The following is a 20810-nucleotide window of genomic DNA, read 5'->3' on the forward strand; positions in this document are numbered from 1 at the left end:
GAAAACCATGTGCATGCTAAAGCAGAAACACAAATGCTATTAGTTTTTTAAGACTTGGTAACTCCAGCTTCATAAAGCAGCAGAAACTGTCTGGCAGTTCCTGTATTCAAGATTTGCACTGTTTTTAGAATTTCAGTAACCTCATGGTGATACTTCTTTCCTGGTACTTCCTAACTTCACAGAAATCAGCCAAGTTTTGAAGCAGTATCAACACTTTCTCAGGCTTAACCATGCATTTGTTGCAGCTGTTTAGAACAGCTAAATCTCCTTGTGGCTGTTGCAGGTGCTTGGTTTCCAGTTTCATAAGGAGGGATGCAAAGAGCACGTGCAAACAGCTGCTGAGTTTCCATCTGCAGCATAATTCCTACTTGGTGCTTGTGCACTAAGGAAGAACTATTATGAATGAAAAGCTAAGAAAGAAACGGTGCCCTGCGTCTGAAATGTTTGGCAAAGTGCTGTTTTACCTAACTATAAATGCACACATGAACACAGATTAATAAACAATTTAAATGTTTATTTGAAAAATGTTAACAGTACAAACCGGCATGAGCAGACTGGGCCTACTCAGCAATGGTAAGCCAGTATTTCTGTAGACTTTAATGGAATTTTTTGTTTTTCTCTTGGGACTTTATAGAGTACTGCTGTCACAGATATAAAAAGCAAGCTGGTTACAATGGCTAACAATTTTTATGAGTGGAAGGGACCATAAAAATGTAAAGTGCTTGAAATATAAATCTGCCTTTTAGATTTTTGTTTTGCATATATAAAATGCCAGATCTTTTGAGTAACACAAATGTTTGGTAGTGGTATCTTCCTTGCAAGACACACTCAATCCTATGAGAGCTGGAACCAAGTGGGGCAGCTTTGCTTAGGTTTGCAGGCACAGCTGATGTTTGCAATATTCCCTCATCTTTTTCTGAGGAATGCTATCTGTGGACTTAAGGACACCCTGAATTTCATCGTCTTGCTAAGTGAGGACAGCTGACTTGGTTTATGGGCATGAAGGCAGCCAGGATCCTGTCCGAGGTGTGGAAAAGTGACTTCACAGAAGTTAAAACCAATGGTAGCCCTCAGGGTGGAAAGCTGCTCTATTCTGAAGCTTCTGAAAAGGCAGCTGTTCCATTTTGAAGCTTCTGGAAAGGCTGCTTGTTTATGGAGAGGCACAAGGAAGTCAGCTTTGGGCCTCGGCCTGAGTGGCCCTTTATCAATTAATCAACTGACTTAGTTTTCTTAGTAGGAAATAAACAAGGTATTAAGATCAGGTGCCAAATATCAGATCAACTAAAAGTGTGTTTTTAAAACCAGTAACTCCAAAGTAAATAACAGTTTTAAGTACATGCTTTCTCATCTAAATTATTTTTCCTGTCTGAAAGTTCTGAAGGCAGGCTGATGGCAGTCACAGGTACAAAGCTGACTTGATCCAGGAAAAGGATGCCTCTGAAAGGTAAAGTTACCTGGCATTAGAAAACAAGACACAAAACAATTCTGTGTTCTAAAAATTAGACTTAAACTCCCCAAACTTAGTTTAAATCAATGCATCAACTAAGTAGTAACTTCATAATATCTCTTACATGAGGCTGCAATGAAAAATGCTTCCAAAATGTACTGGCTGCAGTTTCTGAGGGCTCCCTTTGCCCAGTTTCTATGTCTGAAATGTCAGCAGTGTAGGCTCTATCTGCTCAGTTTCATTAGTAGCCTACAACTGTCTGCTGTCAGGACCTACAGCTGATTCTCCAAGACTCACATCTGCAACTGTGTCATTCACCAGATGAGATGTTCTGCTCATTCTTACTAGTTCACAATAATGAGTTAAACCTTTGCCATTTTTTAGAGGACCACTTTACACAGGTAGGAAGAAAATAACTATGTGCTTTAGGGGTTGTTTTTTTGGGGGCTTTTTGGGTTGGTTTGTTTTTTTAAAGTGGAGGGGATGGTTGAATTTATTTAACAAGGCATGAATAAGCCCCATGTTCTCCAACTGGAAGAGAAGTATTACTGCAAGCTGGTTCCTCTGCTCTATACTGACCTCTGCTATGGACAGGCCATCAGCCACTTTGCTGAACAGTTTGCTGGGATTAGAATTTTCTTCTTAGTTCTACTTAGTTCAGTTTCACATGTGGCAGTGTTATGCTACTTACTGCTGGGGGAAGTACAAAGTGTTTCTCCACTCTTTCTGCCCTAGCCAGGGAAGCCCTCCCATCTGACAGCACGCTGTGTGAAATGTCAGGGGAAGCACTGCCCCTTTTATCACTGCAGTTTCCAACCTTCCTGATCTTTCAACCCTCCATTTTTCTGGTCTGTCTGAAGGACCAAGGCCACTCGTACCCCTGAGTGGACACATGAATTAACTGCATGCAGGGCCATTCAGAGGCACAGCTGATCAGCTCTTCCAGAGCTGACTAAGGTTGCTTTGAAGTGCACGTGCTTGCCCATTCCAGCACTAAATCTACACTGATTTATTACCTGCAGTTACAAATTCATCTTTCCACCCCTTGTTCTGAGACCTTGCTTTCCCAAAAAATCTTGGTGTTGCTGGTAACATACCATGTGGAATCAGCCATTGCAGGCGATCAGCTTTATTTGTGGCCTCTTGCCAGCACCAGTTACTGTGACTTGGAAGCTGCCTACAGAGGTAGAATTCCCTTGGAGAATTCCCATGCAAATTTGGAAAGCCAAATTTGAGGCCTTTCAGAGCTACTGTAAAACTCCAACACCGTAGGAGTGTAAGATTTAGGGATGTTGGAATTGTTTAGCTCTAGTTTCTACCCTCCTCTCTTGGAACTATGTTAATAGTGTCTCACAACCTAGTCCCTAGAAGACTTAATAAAAATTTGGCAGTGTGACAGCTCAGCTAAAGATATTTCCATCAAAATACTTTCCCATGTTTCTCTGAAATGCCTATGTGTCAGAAGTACACTTGGAATGGAAAGTTACCACTAGCTTTCTCATTGAATTGTTGCTACCATTTTCCTACAGAGTGGGGCTGCTTCAACGATTTTTTTAAGTCACTGTTTTGCCTTCATCACAGCAAAAAAAAAAAAACAATTACAAAAATTACTTACTTGTTTTCACAGGAAGGGAGAATCACCTTTAAGACTTTGATAATAAGAGCTGCTCCAACAACTCCCACAACAACAACTTCCATGAAACTAAACAAGATAGGTAAAGATTGAAACCAGAATCTGCACAACCCTTTTCTCAAGTCTTCCACCCACTGGCACATCACCTACAAACAGGTAAAAAGACAAAGACAGATTGCAAAACAAATTAACTGCTGGGTTTTCAGGGGTTTTATTTAGCTACCGATAAATCACATTACATGGTGATAATTTTAAATTAAACTCATACATGCTTAAACATACATAAAAGCATGATGGAATTGACTGGTGGCTCAGCTATCTTTATCCTTCAAAGTTTGAAACAGGTGAAGGTTTAGTTCTGTGTTCATTAAGGGCCCCTCTGGAAAATAAAGGACACTTGAACAGAGCAGGCAGTAGGTTATAATGGTGAGTGTTTTGGCCACAGAGGAGGCCATGAAACCCATCCTTGCCTAAGATGGAATTGAAACTTCTCCAGCTCTTACTGTGTTTCCTACAGCAGGTAAGACCAGTGGTCTATTTCCCAGAGGGGTAAGCACTTAAGCAGAGTCAGAAGAAAATGGTGTAATTTAAAGCTAAGCAATATTTCAAATTGTCATAAATTCTTAGCTCTGTATAATGTAAATATCACAACTGACTATCATGACGTATCTGTGTGGTCAGAACATTGCAGGATTCAGAAGCCCATTGGATTCCTACTGGACTTGTCACTGGTGAAGGGTAATTTAGGTGGGGGCATTTTTTGGTTTATTTGGGGTTTGTTTATCTGCAGAAGTCCACTGGTCTTAGTGGTTGTCTGTCTTTAAATAACTGTACTTATAAACTAATAGTTATACTAGTAATTAAACCAAACAAAAAAACAACAAAAGCACCTTGTAAGAAGATGGAGGTTCTATCCTAAGAGGGGTCTCTGGTAACTTGCCAGGTAATGTCTCTTCATCCACTGTAGTTTCTACTTGCTGGATGAGGTACTGACTGGTAGTTTGCAATGGATCTTGAATATCTGAAGAAGAAAACTAGATTTAGTGGGGAGCTTGCTTTTTATTTGACTCACTCTGCAGGAAAATAGAGACATGCTGCATTTCTCTACTGTACATTCCTGAGACAATTACAGCAAGAACACAGAAGGCTTCTCTTTCTTTTGACTCGAGTAGTGAACTTGATAAGAAGCAGAAACAGTGTTACAGTGCAGCCTTTAGCTATGCCCTTAGCTGTAAATTTCAGCTGTCATCAGATTAAAAGGTTATAGACTAGATCAAAGTATTCTACTCCAATTAAATCCTTGAGAGATTTTGATGAAACAAAACTGAAACAAAATTAAGGCACCAAATAACTTCTCTTGCTTTTAAGTTATTCAAGTTTAATTACAGAGAACTGTTCTGTAGTTTGGAATTAACCCAGACAGGTATTTCCTCTACAGTTTTCTCTTTCATTCTCAGGAAATAAGGGGAGCTTTAGGGAAACTTCCATCATAGATCTGAGAGAGAAATTTATTCCTGTCAGATGTCTGGACTGCAGATTGCCAAGTATCAAGGACTTCAAAGGAGAACAGATTTGAAAACAAACAAAATACCTAATAACAAGAGCTGAATTTAGGTGTTTAAAAAAAATAAAAACCAAGCCGTGTAAAATAAAACTCTTCCCTGTTAATGAAGAAACTGTTTCACTACATAAAACAAGGGACTAATGATGCTTTTTTACCCTGTAAAGTAATACATCAAATATGGATGAAAATACTACTTAACAGCCGAGAGATACCTTTTCCTGAGAGGTTGGGCAGTGTAAATAACACATCGTTGTCCCTTGGCATGGAATACAGCATGCTCTCTTTCAAAGGGACGGTGTAGTTGGAATGCCTAAGTACTCTCAGGTCCTTTACTAAAATATCTATTTCTGTTACTTCTTCCTGCTGAACCTACAAGAGATGCAAACATGACATTACTGAGTTTAAAGCAAGACTGAAGCAGGCTGGCAGAGGACACCAGTACATTCCAGAAATCTCCAAGCCACTAAGATGTAGACATAGGGCTGTTATAACATGAATTAGTACTCTTTGTTTTTACATACCACACTTCTGCAGACCATACCATATCAGAAAATATGCTGAACAGACAAGGTCCCTCTCCCTGCAAAAGCATGTGGTAGTCAGTCCATGGGCTTTTAACCAAGTCTTACATAGTACATCACTATCCTCGAGGCATTTTAGGGCATGGAAAACTCAAGTATGTAATGAAAGCATTTGCAAACATTGAAAGTGTTGCTGAGGCAAGACTGACACTTCTGCTTTTGCAGGAGCATTGTTTTTTTTCAAAAGCTGAAAGCCAAGTGTCACAACATTTGACAGTGTCCTGCTTGACATCCTTGTCTCCAAACAAGAGGCATGCACTGAAGAGGTGGACCAGGCACTGCATAAGGCATTGGCTGGACGGTTGCACTCTAGAGTTGCAGTCAATGGCTCAATATCCAAATGGAGATCAGTGACAAGTGGTGTGCCCAGGGATGGGTATTTGCACTGGTGCTATTCAACAACTTTGCTGGCACCATGGACAGTGGGATTGAGTGCACCCTCAGCAAGTCTGTTAATGACACGTTGTGGTCAACCTGCTGAAGGGAGGAGATGCCATCCAGAAGCAGCTACAGAAGCTTGAGAGGTGGACCCCTCATGAATTTCAACAAGGCCAAGTGCAAGGTGCTGTACCTGGGTTGGGGCAATTCCAAGCACAAGTACAGGCTGGGCAGAGAATGGAAAAAGAGCAGCCTTAGAGAGAAGGAGCTGGGAGTGCTGGTGGATGAAAAGCTCAACATGACCTGGCAATGTGCACTCACATTCCAGAAAGCAAGCTGTATCCTGGGGCTGCATCAAAAGCAGTGTGGCCAGCAGGGTGAGGGAGGTGATTCTGCTCCTCTACTGTGCTTATGCGAGACTGCTTTTGACTTAAAGGAACAATCAAGGAAACAGTATTAGCCTTCTGGTTGTTCTTACTAGGTCCCTATGAAAATCTGAAATGCATTGTGATGTCTAGTTTGAGGCCTGAAATACAATGCCACTGTTGTGTAATAACTGAATCAAACCACGGTATTTTAGGCTATTACCAGTGGGATAAAGACGTCATTGGAAAAGCTACAGACCTCTCAGTGGGGCCTTTCATTAACAGAGTAAGATTCTGACATGATACAGATCCCTGTAAAAAATATTACATGCTGACCAATTAATCAAGGGTCAATGGTATTATCATCATAATCCTTTAAAAAAAGAAAAAGGCAGCAGAACATAAGCCAGATTCAAAAAAGCCTGCGCACCTGTAAGATGCAGATGTGCAGAAACAGAAATATGACACTGCTGCTGGCTTCAGCATCTGGATCTTCTCTACAGAGCCTCTTTAGTTAGTTAATCAACTACACCATCCAGGTGATTTTGAGAACTCAGTTCTGCACATTTCCATCTCAGCTAGAATTGCAACGCCTCACATTCACTGGTATTTGTGCAAATACAGCTAGAACTGAGGGGGTGGAGGTGTTTATTCATCTCAAAGTCCATGTTCATTATCAAGATTCAAATTATCTTCTATGCAAAATCTTCTAAGGCTTAGCTCTCAGGTGTAGTGGGCTTTCACAATAAGCCCACCTGCCGTAAGAGTTTCCTGCTGCAAGCTGTTGCCCATTCTACATGCTTGAAACCTTTTGTTAGCTTGGAATAAACAATGGGGAAAACCTCAGGACTCAGAATGAGCCCATGCCCCTTTTGTTTGTTTTGTACATTATTTTGTAAATCAGCTCTCACTTGTGAGTCTGGCTTTGCTTGCACAAGTTCACGTATTCAAAGAGCATGTGATACAGTTAATGATAATTATGAAAATATGAATAGAAGCATTAAAACTTGAAGTTTCCTCTTGAAACAGCCCCACTAATATACTGCCAACTTTGCTGTTATCTCCCTCAGTACTGTGTTAGTTAACATTAATTATATACTTTGTGTTCTAATCACCAGCTAGATACATGTAAACATTTTAATTCTTGGGAACTACTTGCCTCTCCTAAATTAAAAACAAGCAGAATGTTGCAGCAGGGGTTTTTTTTTTACCTGTTTTCCATCAATTTCTGTCACTTCTTCCTGAATGACAATCCGGTGCAAATCAGAAGTGGATGCCAAAGGCCACTCGTGAACCATGATGCGAACACTGACAGTTCCCAGGCGCTGCTGATCCGGTAAGTTATCCAAGCTTCCGTTCTCCACTGTTAACACACAATGTCACAATTTTCAAAGAGAAACCACCTCAACCAGAAAGCAGGACCCAGCCATAGAGAAAACAGGTGCAACTCTGACACAGATGCCATTGCACATGTAGCACCTGAATGGAGAAGTCAGGGGACCACTAGCATCAAACCAGAGATGCCAGAACAGCAGTAGCCAAGTCTGTGCTATGCTGATGTCCTTAAACACTTCCAGTAACTGCTTTTACAACCAGTACTAATCTGGGCAACAAGTAAAACAGATGCCAGGATTTTTTCACCAAATCAAACTCAGAGCAGGTCTCGTAACACAGCAGAGCTGTACAATCCCCTGACTCAGGCAGCCCGCAAACAATGTCGCATCTGCATCTCTTCCTCTGAGGTTTGCATCTAAGCACTCTAAGCAGAGCTCTTTGGCTTGGTTATTGCTGCATTTGTATTTTAGTTTTCCAAAGAAGTTCGTAAGAGTAATGCCACAGCCTAGCCAGCCACCTGTGTAAACATCTTGGTTTGCACAACATTCCTCTTCCTCTGAATACAGAAGCAAATATGCTCTTTTCCAGGCACACTGCATCTACTACTCAAGATGAGTGCCAGTTCCCTCCTACATATTTTTCTGTCCCCCTCTCTGTTTTCATATGTGATTGGTGACACCTCAACCTCTCTTCCTACCCAAAAGCTTTCAGCTATTTCAAAAACTTAATATTCTACAAGTACACACAGAACTGCCTTTCTACCCTGGCTGTTTCTGCATAGTCTTAGTATCCTTCTCCCAATTAGCACACCTCTGCTTCAGGTGAGGGCATGCTAGAACTGAAGTCCTGCAGAAGCAGGAGAGTGGAGGTGAAGGGTCTCTTCAGCATTCAGGCAGCAAGGGACATGAACTGAGACCAAACCCTCCCTGCTGCTAAGCCTTTGGTGCTGTGTGTGTCACTTGCAGTGCTGAGCCTGTCAGGTAACGTGGGGTAAGGCTCGACTTGGGTCTCTCAGTCACACAGTAACTACTCATTGTGTCCATTACTTTTATGCTGTGATCCCTGTCCTCATAAAGCTGTTTTGCTTATTTGAAATGTAGAATACTTTTTGGCATAATTTAGTAATATCTTTCATTGCCAAAATTAGTGGCAGAAGGAGAGAAAGTTCCCTACAGGTGTGAGCCAGGGCACTAACCTGGTTGCTGAGTGTTTTCTGATTTAGAGCAGTAAGCATGCATTAAAGGCCCAAAGCCCCTAAGATGCCAAGCAGCAGAAGCTCCCTGTGCTCCCAGCTTTTACCATATGTCAGGCTGCTTAACCACCACTACATGCACAGGAGTGACAGATACACTTCCAAAACTGACATTTGGGGGTACTTCAAGTGGGGATGTAGGTGCCAAGAATGATCTGACAATTATGTCAGAGTATGTCATCTGTAATATTCCAAAGCATGATTATTAAGGTCAAGTTTTGTTTTTATATACATTCAGGAGTATTTCCCCCCTCTATCAGAAAGTATCTTGATATTTCTTCAGCATTTTACAAATACTACCTGAATCTGTTGTCAATAATTTAGTAAGTAAACAGTATAAACATTACATTACAGGTAACAGAGGAAGGTGCTGTGCTGGGGACTCAGACCCAAACAAGAGAGACAGTTCCAGGTTTCTAGTTCTCAGGTCAAATCAGTATTTTCCTCACTGTTTCAGATTCAAAACTAGTCAGTGAAAGCTATAAAACTATGATTTGGGAAATAAATATGAACTACAGAAGAGTGTTCAGGACCTCTCAGAATTAGTCAATAAAATCATATCTATTTTTCTGGACTGAGTTATTTTGCAAGTAAATGACATTTTGCCATGTTTTTTTACCAGAAAAAGAGAAATTGATTACTGCTCTCCCTCTCCAGAAAAGAAGTCAAATTAATAATTGATGATGCTTGGGAAAGAAGGGTTCAAGAAAGAAGGTTATGACTCAGAGAAGCAATTTGAAAAAGTGTTAGTATTCTGTAAGTGCCTGATGAGGATGACCTCAGAAATCAACCTAGAGATTGACTGAACCCGATGCAGCAGCAGATTGTTCTCAGTACAACAGAAGCTTAAATCAAATAAGCATAATGGTCTTTGTTTAATTAATTATACACTATGCTCTGTGGATCTCCAAAAAAATCACAGTACTTTCTGTTTTTTCACAAAAAATGTGGCATTGAATCAGAAGAAAAATAGCAGTTTCAAGACAATTTGAAGTCATTAACCACTGCAGCACCCTAGCAAAGGTGCTGTATTTGTGCTATAATACCTTATCCAGCAGAAACTTGTTTGTCTAATAGACACAGAAGTGAGATCATTAAAAGATCTTCCTAACAACAATTCATACTTTTGTTACTGAATCTCCTTCTGAATATGTGCCAAACAACCTAGGGACACAGCCATTAGCAGGGTGGAGTTGCATCCTTCTGTTTACATTGTCTAGCCTGTAGTGCAAAACATTCTTTTGAAAAGATGGGCAAAGTCTGGATTTCAGATTAGACCATTTACACACAAGCCTGTTAATGTGACTTGAGATGAAGGCAGTAAGATTTTTCTGATCCATTTCAACACAAAAATTGTCCTACCTTGGGAAATGTTTTGCTTCTACAATGCTCAGGTTTGCAAAATACAGAACACATAGCCATTGTAAGCTTTGGTTAATAGACAACAGGGAAGCCAAATACCCCGGGGGTAGGAGAAAATTTTTAAAAACAAGGAAAAGAGAATACTCACATATTACTGTTTGACATGTTATGTGGGCAACCCCGCTTTTCATGGGGAAGTCATTTAGATATATCTGTCCATTAACATAGGTGATATTAAACAGAACCTGAAAGAAAGACAGCCAGAATGAGTGTATGTTTCCTGCTCCTGTGCTGCAACTCTACTCTCAGAGGAACACACTTCATACTGACTGACGTCAGAATAAAGGATATATCTGCAGCTGCTGCAGACTTTGTTTTGCTACATATTAATTCACTGAATAAATAGAAAAACCAGACAAACCTGTCCTTTGTGAAATTCTCCACTGGTGTTCAGCATCGTAACACCAACTCTGATTGCTTCCTGGAAAAAAACAGTGAGAAGAGATCTAAGTTTGAGAAAACACATAAGCCACTGCAGGCAACTTTCGTGCACTCTCCTGGCGCATTCCCAGGCTTTCTATCCAGCAGATAGAAGAAAAAGGAATACGCTTTCTTGTTTCATGTAAGGATTAGTCTGGTTTTTTCACCCCTCTTTTTAATAGAGTATTGATGAGAAAGAATGACATCTGCATCCCCCTATGTATGGTTTCTGGTTTTTTGTAATAAAGATAAAATAATAAAAATCATCATCATCATCATCACTTGTTTCACAAGGATATAATGGAAGTCTCTCATATTAGCTGAAAAATAATAGACCATAAAAGGTAAAAATCAGATTCTCTGTAAATGTTTTTTTAAGCACTCCAGTTAGTCTTCAAAGTGAAGTTTAATACATGTTAGTCTATAGTAAAGAACATTCAGTTTTTTCAGCAGTAATCCTGTTTCTTTGGTTATGATTCCCAAATTATATCACATGGGACACCTCAAACTTGCAGATAATTGGGATTTGCTTCTTTCTTTCAAACCCTAATTGCTGTAATTTATGGAATCACTCATTCTGTCCTCTCATTTCTCCCTTGTAATTTCAGGGACTGCTTTGCAAATGGGACCTTAAATCTCCCAGGTCTGCCCCTGAAAAATACTTCATACAAAAATCAAATCTCGCTTGCACATAGCCAAAAGTAAGGATTGCCACACTGCTTTTCTCAGACGCCTCTTCAAAAACAATGTTAAGCTCCATATTTGCCTTGTGGGGAGCCTTAAATCATTACAACTTCATTTCATTAACACCTGGACGTGGCACTTTGTGCTATGGTCTAGTTGACTGGGTGGTGGTCAGTCAAAGGCTGGACTTGATCTTAGAGGTCTTTTCCAACCTAAATGATTCGGTGATTCTGTGATCCATTTTCCTCTGGAAAATGTCTCCATACCCTCAGCATCTTCTTTAGCTTTGTAGCTGGGTCATGGTTTCACAACCAACAGTTAAAAAGTGAGTCATGTCTCAATAAAAAGTTGAACATGCTCAGAATTTAAAATAAATAAAAATGTAAAGACACAAAAAGACTTTTCATCTAGCATTTTTACACAACACTAAATTTTTAGCCAGAAAATATGTGAAATACACAGTACCTAGCATAATACAGCCCCATTCATGAACAGAAAGCTGCTGAAGTGTGACTACAATGTCAAAAAAGCATTGAAACAATGGGTGTTAATGAGCACACTCAAGTAGCCAGAACTGTCAAAAACTGAAAAACAACATCCAAGTCTAATTCAGCTGCAATCTGGCATCATGAGAAGAACAGTTTAAAACCTAACACAGATAGCCTTTGGGTTGGAAGTGACTTGGAAATAATTTTTTGTATTTCCCCTTTGCCCAGACCCATTTGCCATATCAGTAAGAAGGCCACCGAGACCAAAGAGAAATCTCTTCCTCAATGCCCCTCCTATGAAATAGGTTTTTATATTTACTTTTCCTCAAAACTTAAATCCTAGCTATTCACAGTAAATGAAAATTACCAAGTTAGTCAGACAACTGAAGTCTGTAACTCAAAATACAAACTGGATTAACTGTATAAACATAGGATGTATTCTATCCTGTCTTACTGTAATTTCCTCAAACCACTTATTTTCTTCTCATATTTTAAGAATTGTGTGTATTAATAACAAAATAAAAATCCACCAAACTTTTAGATCTTTTAGCTCTTAGCATTCAGAACTCTTAAGTCTTTTATACTCTCAAACTGTTTACCAGATTACCAAAACTTTGTATCATTACTTCCTAGGTTTTTCTGTTTTCTGGGAATTCAAAGGGCACAAAAGATGGGATTTTCCAGGAAGTCTTAACAGTCCTTCATTTTTTAAGCCACAACTTACATTTCATTTTTTTTTCACAGAAAGTATTTTGCAATCTTTTTTCAACATCTACAAAGTGAATCAGTTTACAAGAAAAAGGAAAGGACTGATGAAAAATAGGAAAATCCCCTCCTACCTTTTTTCTTTAAATCAAATGCTTTATTTGAAAGTGAAGGGCATGAAGGAAGCTAGGTATGCTCAACAATTGACTGTTATATGTACAGAGTGAGCTATACATACAATGATTCATTTCCTTCAAAACAGCTGTCAGTTCCGTTGACACAGTATCCACAAGCACTGTCATGAATTCCAGAACATACTTAGAACTTGCACTTGAAGAGCACGTTAAATGTTTAAGAAATGAAATATTTCAGTTGATCTCTTCTGTGCTGTCACAGGTTCAAAAATCAGATGGTAAGGTGCAGACAAATAAGCCAGTTTAACCACTTGCTGCCTCTGCTACTGAGAGTGCAGATCTCTCCTACACATCATCCTCCCCTCTCATCCATGCCAAGTCAGCGAGGTAATTTAGCTCATTAATGGTACAAAAACTTTCCCTTTTTTGCCAGACTATTTTTTTGTCAGTTGAACAAGCAAGGAAGAGCCAGACAAGCACAAGAGGTCCAAGAAAACAGCTGGGAGGAATGAGCCGGGCTCCTTGTTCTGATGGACACAGACTGTTGGACTGCCTCTGCTGCGTGATGTCTCTGTCCTTGCAGCATCTCCTTGGGAGATGTCTGTCCTCACCATCATCTCAGGTGATGGTGATGCATCTCCTTAATGGTACAGGTTCATAAAGCTCCTCAATAACTCAGAGCAATGATTAATATTCCCCTACAGCAGCTGTATCATGACCCTTACAATTTTTTGGTCACACACAACAGAGAACTCATGCTGTTGCCATTCCTGTGACTAGTCTGTTCACATCCAGATCCAACAAATTCTACTGATATCTTTCCATGTGCTGTACATCCATTCTACTCAGTTGTCATATGTTCTTCTTTTGCAATCTACGAACAGGTTGTTCATTAGTCTTCGTATTTCCCCACGGAAAATAACAGTATTCCAGCTCAGTCTTAACCCTTCCTTGAAGGCTAGTTTCACACTGCTGTCTTCCCATGGCTTCCCACTGGTCTCTCCTGCAGTGTCACACTCAAAACTCAATGGGTCTTGCTGTGGCCATCTTCCTGACCCTACACACCCCATACCAAAATCTACAGGAGGGCAAAAACCACCAGATGCATGCCAAATGCAATGAAAAGCTGGGCAGGAGTGCTGGGGGAAAGGAAGCAGCAGCTCACAGGAGAGCAGAGCACCATCCCAGCTGATCCACTTTCACCCCCAGCAGGGAACAGGTGATGCATGGCACTGCCCCTGTTATCAGAAACCTGACTGGTACCCCTTCAGTATCTGCATGTTGAAAGTGCTCAAGAGCCATATGTTGTTTATGCCTCCTAACAGGGAGGGAAACACATGTGGCAGGCCAAGAGCTCTTGTCCCAGGCTTTCAGGATGAAATGCCTGGTCTGACAAGCCACACTTGCTAGAAAGTGCTCCAGTGGTAACTCAAATCCCCATCTTTACAATCCTAGGGCTGAAGACTCACAGACTTACAGAACATCCATTAATTTCAACAGAGGAAATTTTTTTTTATATTGCCATAATAAAATTCACAACCTGAGGGTGGAGGGGAAGAAGGTGTTTTATAGTGCTTTGTAGATTTGTCTTGTGGTTATGTACTTCATAATTTTGTAAACGCATAGTTTGCCAATCCTGCAGTAACAAAGCCACTGAGAGCAGAACATGGGAACTCTGCAGAAATCCATACTATTGCACCATCAATTCCTGGAGAAGCCTCAACTATGAGTGTAAAACTTGGTTGTATAACTTACAATACACTTTTCAGTATTAACAATATCATGAAAGTTTGCACAAATTTCAGACAGTCCTGTAATTAAAAAGGTTCTGAATTCATTGGAATATGTGAAAAAGCAGTGCTTTAACAGAGCCAGAATGAAAGGACAGCCCCAAGAAGCAATCCAGGTCTCTAAGAATCAGGGTGTGCTTTCAGCTTATTGAAGTACCGATCCCTGTTCCATATTTCACAGCCCCTTAGCCCCTCCTGTGCTGATCAGTGCCTTCACACAAACTCCAACCTGCACTAAAAATGGCCCTATCATTCTTAATGCTCTTATAGGATGTAAATGTCTCTCCTGAGTTTTCCTATGATTTCTCACCCGTTTTAGTGCTCCAGCAGTGATATTTACAGCGGTAATAGCCACAGAACCTGCAAAGAGGACAGCACCCCTACCACAAATAAAAGCCATTCTGTTCTAGGACAGCTAGGCAGCAGCACTGTGATGACATATTCTACAGTGAACCACTGAATTTTTGTGAGCTTGGATCAGCAGAGGTAAGCATGTAGTGATCATTTTCTAATCCTTTTCTCTTTCACTGTGTGCTGCAACAGAACCCAGGACTGCTAACTGGGGCAGTATAATCGCAGTAGCAGCAGAAGAACAAGAAGGGGAAAAGATGTCAGTAAAGAACATAAAGCATCTGGTATAAGTTAAAAGGGAATATTCATTAATTCTCAAAGACTAACCACGCCACACAAATCCACAGAGAACATTTCACCTAATATTGCTTTTTAATGAAAAATGCCACACAAGACAAAGCTGATGGGTCTAATCATGCAGGAACTTCAAACAGATCTGATTATCTGATTAAGGAATCACGGAAAAACTCCTTCCACAGGCAGTGAGTACCTGATGAGGTGCACTGTACAGTTTCTCCCAGTACAGGGTAACTGTTCAGTCCTACACAGCTGCATCACTCACATGAACCCCATCTAGATTCAGCTGCTAGCAGCCAGCCCACTTGAAGCACAGCTGTTCTCTACTGAGGCTCTCCAAACAAGGCTCTTTTGCACCACAAGGCCTGTGGGAAGCCAAGTGGGCAGACCTAGGAACAGATGGCACAATGCCTTGTAAGACAGCCAGCTGTACAGAAACTTGAAAGGCAGACAATCCTCTCACAGGCATTACACAGGCACTGCTGATATCCTGTTTGCAACTGAAAAATGTAAAGTCTGATGCAGGTTGCCACAGAGGTAAAAAATAGACAAAATTAATAACTTGTTCTTACATCTGAGAAGAGATTATGGGAAAAGAAGTGTCTGAATAGACAAACAAAACCACCACACAAACTCATTCCACTTGAGTCCTGGCACTCACATGGACAACAACTGGCTCCAAATAGTGTAACTATATATTGCAGTCGAGGGCTCTGTGATCCATGCTTCACACAATTCTTTTGTCAGAATCAAACCAGAGCTGTGTTGTAGGGTGAATCTTAACTGCAATCAGGCGTAACTGGATTGAGAAGTAATCATGGTACAAGTTTGACATGACAAGTTAGAATTCACAAGTTTGCAGGACAATAATTAGTCCCTCACATTTCACAAAATTTTGATACAAAATTTTCTCCATTAAGGTTTGGCATGACAGTATTTAGGGTAAGAAAACTACATCCAGTATTTACTTAACTAGCTAAAGCTGAACTCTTTGTTAATATAATAATCTAACACGATGCTTTTGCTTTACTTTGCTTTTCTGAACAAGCACACTTACTTTCATTCCTTCCTTGTTTTGCAATGACTCTTACTATAACGTGGCTTATCCTTCCCTTTGCCCTATGTATGTTACTAGCATGAACTGCCTTTGTACCCTCCCTATTAAACCAACTCATACCATGATATTTTATCATGAGTTTTAAAGGTGAATACTCAGTCTCCCATCACAGAGACATGGTTGCTGATATCATAGTGCTTTAACTTAATCAAATACACATAGGAAGATGATGTCAGCTCTTTTAGGCCTAAAATCCACATGTGCTGGGCTGTTAATAGAGAAACTGGCATAAAGTGATGGAAGAAACATTTCAGCATGTTGCTATTAACAAGTTTCTTCTTTGATTAAAATACATTGTACTCACTGCATCAAACGGTTGATGTAGTGAAGATTATTTCCTGCTGTTGTAAAATGACCCATCCACACAGAGGTTTCTTGCAGGCAACAAATAATATGAAAACATTTTTTTCCAGGCAACTGAACTGAACTAAAAAGAAAAAAAAGTCTGGTAGGCAAGTATGTTATTTAGAAAGAACTCTGCTAGCCTAAATTATCGAGAGGTAAACAGAGTAAGCAAATAACAGAGCGTCAGCTTTGCTTTTAGCTAGTTCCTATCAGCACATTAAAAAAATACTCTAAAGCACAAAACCTTATTCCTGACCTTGCACCAGAAACATTACTTTAATGTGAAGGTCAGTTCTCTTATTGCATCAGTCCCTGTATTTTTTTTAAAGAAAAAAAAAAACCAAAACAACAACAACAACCCCTCAATTCTGTCTAAAATCAATCAATTTTTAGTCCAGTTTTGCATATCCAAATTTTATGAGGAGAAATAAAAATCTAACCAGACATGCTAATGTTTAAAAAAAAAAAGGTCCAGATTTCCAAACAACTTTTTTAAGAAATGACAAGTATTGCCCAACAATTGAGGCGTTCACATTCCAGAACTGAACAAAGCATTTCAGCATTACAAAACGCTATTTCAGGGTCTTAAGTGTTTTTTCAGTCCTTTCACTACGGTTTCTGTAACATTATTGCCATCAGCAAGGAGGTAAACTTTAACACCAGCTTTAATTCCCACATGGAAGAGTTAACAAAACATGAAGCACCAGTAGAGTGCAGCCAGTGGGCTCACAGAGTTATAGAGCACAGTTGTGGTGTCCAGCCAAAACAAAGCTGAACATGTTGATGCTGCCTGCTCCCCACCAGTCTGTAGTCCCAAGCCATCCTGGGGAAACAACAGAGTTATTCTGATCCCATCATCCACTGTCACTGAGCTCACGGCTTCTGAAGGCAGCTTGACAGCATGGCATTCCCACTCTGCCTATTCCCACTGCCTAGGCACTTCTGTTCCTAACAGGCCACCAAAAAACAGCTCAGTGTCAAAAAACATTGATTCTTCTACTTAAAACTTTCTCAAGACACATTGTTCCTTTTGCATCAAAACCAGTCCTGTATGTACAAAACTAAACAGTGCAGGAGAAAACACAAGTTTTTAGTTTGCTAAGTTTAAGATTTAAAAAGAAAAAAACCACTAAAGTAAAAATTTGTTTGTCCCCTTTTTGACTCTTAAAAGAAATTTTCTGCATATACTTACGCCACCAGGCCTGTATAAAGCTAAAAGAGTGCAGACACTTCCAAACTAGCAAAACATGAACTGACAAGACCACCTGAGCAGTACAGCACAAATGGACAAACTCAACCCCACAAACAGCACATCTGTGCCCGTAAGACACTGCAGCCCAGTTCCTAAGTCAAGCCCATAATATTATCACTCTAAAACACACCTGTTCCATCTCTGACCCCAAGATGCCTTACATGAGACTGCCCCAGCACCCCTGTGCCCGGCTCAAGCCTTCACATCCAAAGACAGCAGACACAAACGTGCCTCCGTGTCCTATAAAACTGTAGTGATAAATAACTTTAATGCCATCAAGTTGAAGTTTCAGTGTGGAAGTGTGAGTGTTTCTGGGTAGAAGGTGAGCAAGAGCATAAGTCTATATTACACTGTCACTTCATCTGCCTTTCAACAAATCCAAGCCAGCAGTCCCTTTCTCAGAGGGATAAGCAAAGTAGCCACAGTTGAGCTCCCTCGGCTCTCTTTAGTGCACCTGACTTCAAGCATTCAGGCACTTTTATAGGTATATGAATATCTAGATCTCTGTTTTGAAATCAGAGCTGAGGAGGTCTCTCTTCAAAAGCTCATACAGAGAAGCAGAAACCAGGAAGTAAGACCAGGAATGAATCCTGCTTTGTAACACAGGATGTGCCAGTCCAGGGCCTCCATCAGGCTTTCTTGGAAATGTTTTACTTAAATTACATTACTAAATAACTCTGGAGGGAAAAAAGACCGATAAATTTGCTCAGGTAACAGTAACTTCACATTGGCTAGACAACTTGACTACAAACCCCTCACAACTCGTCCCTCTGTGATCTTACACTTTGGGTTCACAATTACAACCATTTTAGAGGATGTATCTGGTCATGATTCAAGTGCAGGCAGAAGTACCCAGGTCTTCTGTAATTCTAGAGGTCAAAGCTCACCTGCTTCTCTGGCAAACCTTTTCATTCCCACTGGAAAGATCTCCTACATAGTACCCAAAACATTCCTCCCACTCTTTTAAAAAGATTTCACCAAGCTACAGCATAGATATTGGAACAGAAAAACAGACAACACAATGCCTTGTGTATTTATAGATACACACGAATACATCAAAACCCTTTTCTTGGTTCGATTCAAGAATAGGCTAGGCGCAAATGTGGACCTAATGCAGTGCATACTTCTACGGCACTGAACTATCGAGATGTAGGCGGACAAGCCTGAAAATACAATAGAAACACATCTACATTGCATAAAAGTAACCATCTCCCCCCCTCAGACCTGTCAGACACGGCACATCCAATCCTACACAGACGAACCAGCAAAGGGAGAGGGGAAATCTTGTCGCCCCGCGGCAGGGTCCGGCTCACCCCCGTGAGGGAGCGGGGCAGGGGCAAGAACAGGGAGAGGGACAGGAACGGGGACAGTGGCAGGGGCAAGGAGAAGGGCAGGGAAAGTGGCAGTGGCAGGCAGGGGGTGGGCTGGCCCCGGCGATACCTGTCCCAGCGGAGCGGCCGGGCCCAGCAGCGCGGCGGCCAGAGGCGGCAGCAGCAGCGACAGCGGCAGCAGCTCCCGACGTCCCAGCACCGCCTCCATCTTGCGACCCGGGAATTAAAACCAAGTGAAACATCAACAGGCGGGGCCGGGAGGAAGCGGGGAAGGCGGCGGGAGGGGGCCGGCCCTGGCCCGGCCCTGCCCCTGCCCCTGTCCCTGTCCCTGTTCCTGTCCGTGCCCCTGGCCGCGCGCTGCCGCCGTCGCCGGGAGGTGCCGAGTTCGGCGTTGCGGAATAAGGCGCGGGCACGGAGCTGCGCCTACAGGAGCCCGTCATGCTTAATAGGCGACTGCAGCCTTTGAAAGCACTAAGAGAAGTACCCGGATAGATAGTGTTAGTAATTGCAGCTGTGTAATGGCCTGCGTATGTCTTGAGGCTCCCGTAAGGCGCCTGCTGTTGTCACCTGCTCTGCGTGGAGAGGGTCGTAGGGCCGGAGCAATACCGCGATGAGCCCTCAGCACCACACTGCAGGAAAGGGTTCTGGAAAGCAAAAGCAGAGTACTCCAGGAGGGAGCAGGAAGAGTCATCGGAAAGGAAGAAAATACAAGATAAAGTTTTCAAGAGCTAGAGGTCATCATCCTAAAGAAGAGAAAGCAGAGGGAAAGTTAGTAGTGGCAGTCAAAACCATGGAAATCTCAGGCAAAGACAAAGAGAACAGGCTGAACCTCCAAGTCCTCAGTGGATTTGAAGATAACGAGTGTTTTATTTGCAACAAGAAAGATTGCCATTACCTATTAGCAAAAAACCTCCCAATGGTAAGCGTGGCAAATACATTAACACCTTGTCTAGGGAGGTTTTAATACTGCCGTAAATTAGCTGTCCTATTGAAGCAATCTTTAGCTTGATTTTATATTGCTCTATGACTCCCGATTGGTTGATAATGAAGATAAATCATAAAACCCACAAAAACCGTATTTTATATGCAGTTTGTATTCATGAGACATTGATACAAATATCTGGGACAAGGTGAAAGGCATTGGAAAATGACGCCTAAGAGAGTCATAGATTGTGAAGTATGTTTCACACACTTCCATTAAACCCTCAAATATTTAATCCCTGAACACATTTATCATCAGCAGTTCCTAGTGTTTTAGAGATCGGAAAAAACAAAGCTGACTAATTGCCTTTGCAATATCCACAGAAGTCAGGAACAGAAGAAGGGACAAAAGCTGACATCTTAATTTCCACCGCATCTCTTTACCATCACCTAGTTTACCTAATTTCTCTCATGCCTGTCCCTAAGATTTTTTTTTTTTTTTTAATCTGTTGTGTTTGGTAAACTGAAAGCAATGGGTAAAGGATCTGTTCACTGTGCAGTCTCATGAGGCAGAGAACTACGAAGTAAGTGAGCTCCCCAACACGGTGTTTTGCTGCCTCTCGTGACGGCTGCAGGAGCACGTTCAGGGATACGAGGGCTGTCAGAATGCAGCTCTTGTCAGTACTTGCAGTCATTTGCATGTGCTGGTGGGAGGAAGTTTAAATTACCGAAATTCCTAACTCTGAGTTGCATTCTCTATAATTCAGAGTGGGTGTTGCCTCCCAGCAGGAGAGTAGTACAGTGTTTTGTGTAATAGATTCATTACGTCAAATGTTTACAAAATGTACCAGAGGCATAATAATTAATGTTATCAGGGTATGTAAAAATGTAGAGGAGCAAAGATCCCTGATCTGCAGAATTTATAGATTCAGCAAAATTCAGGCTGGGTTCTGAGCTGACCTTGAGGAATTTAGCATCTCACTGAAATGGAACAGTAG

General features: G+C 41.2%; 1 protein-coding gene across 1 annotated transcript; it reads right to left on the minus strand.

The window, feature by feature from the left end:
• Nucleotides 1–493: 493 nt before the first annotated feature.
• Nucleotides 494–19143, minus strand: GINM1 (glycoprotein integral membrane 1). Its single transcript, XM_010401109.4, has 8 exons — nucleotides 19001–19143; nucleotides 10339–10398; nucleotides 10066–10162; nucleotides 7180–7331; nucleotides 4857–5013; nucleotides 3971–4101; nucleotides 3063–3226; nucleotides 494–1437 (listed from the first exon to the last, which is right to left on the minus strand). The coding sequence occupies exons 1-8, from the start codon at nucleotides 19097–19099 to the stop codon at nucleotides 1329–1331; spliced, it is 969 nt and encodes a 322-aa protein (XP_010399411.3). The 5' UTR covers nucleotides 19100–19143; the 3' UTR covers nucleotides 494–1328.
• Between the last annotated feature and the right edge of the window lie 1667 nt (nucleotides 19144–20810).

Source organism: Corvus cornix, chromosome 3 (assembly GCF_000738735.6).
Source record: "Corvus cornix cornix isolate S_Up_H32 chromosome 3, ASM73873v5, whole genome shotgun sequence".
NCBI classification, from domain to species: Eukaryota; Metazoa; Chordata; class Aves; order Passeriformes; family Corvidae; genus Corvus; species Corvus cornix.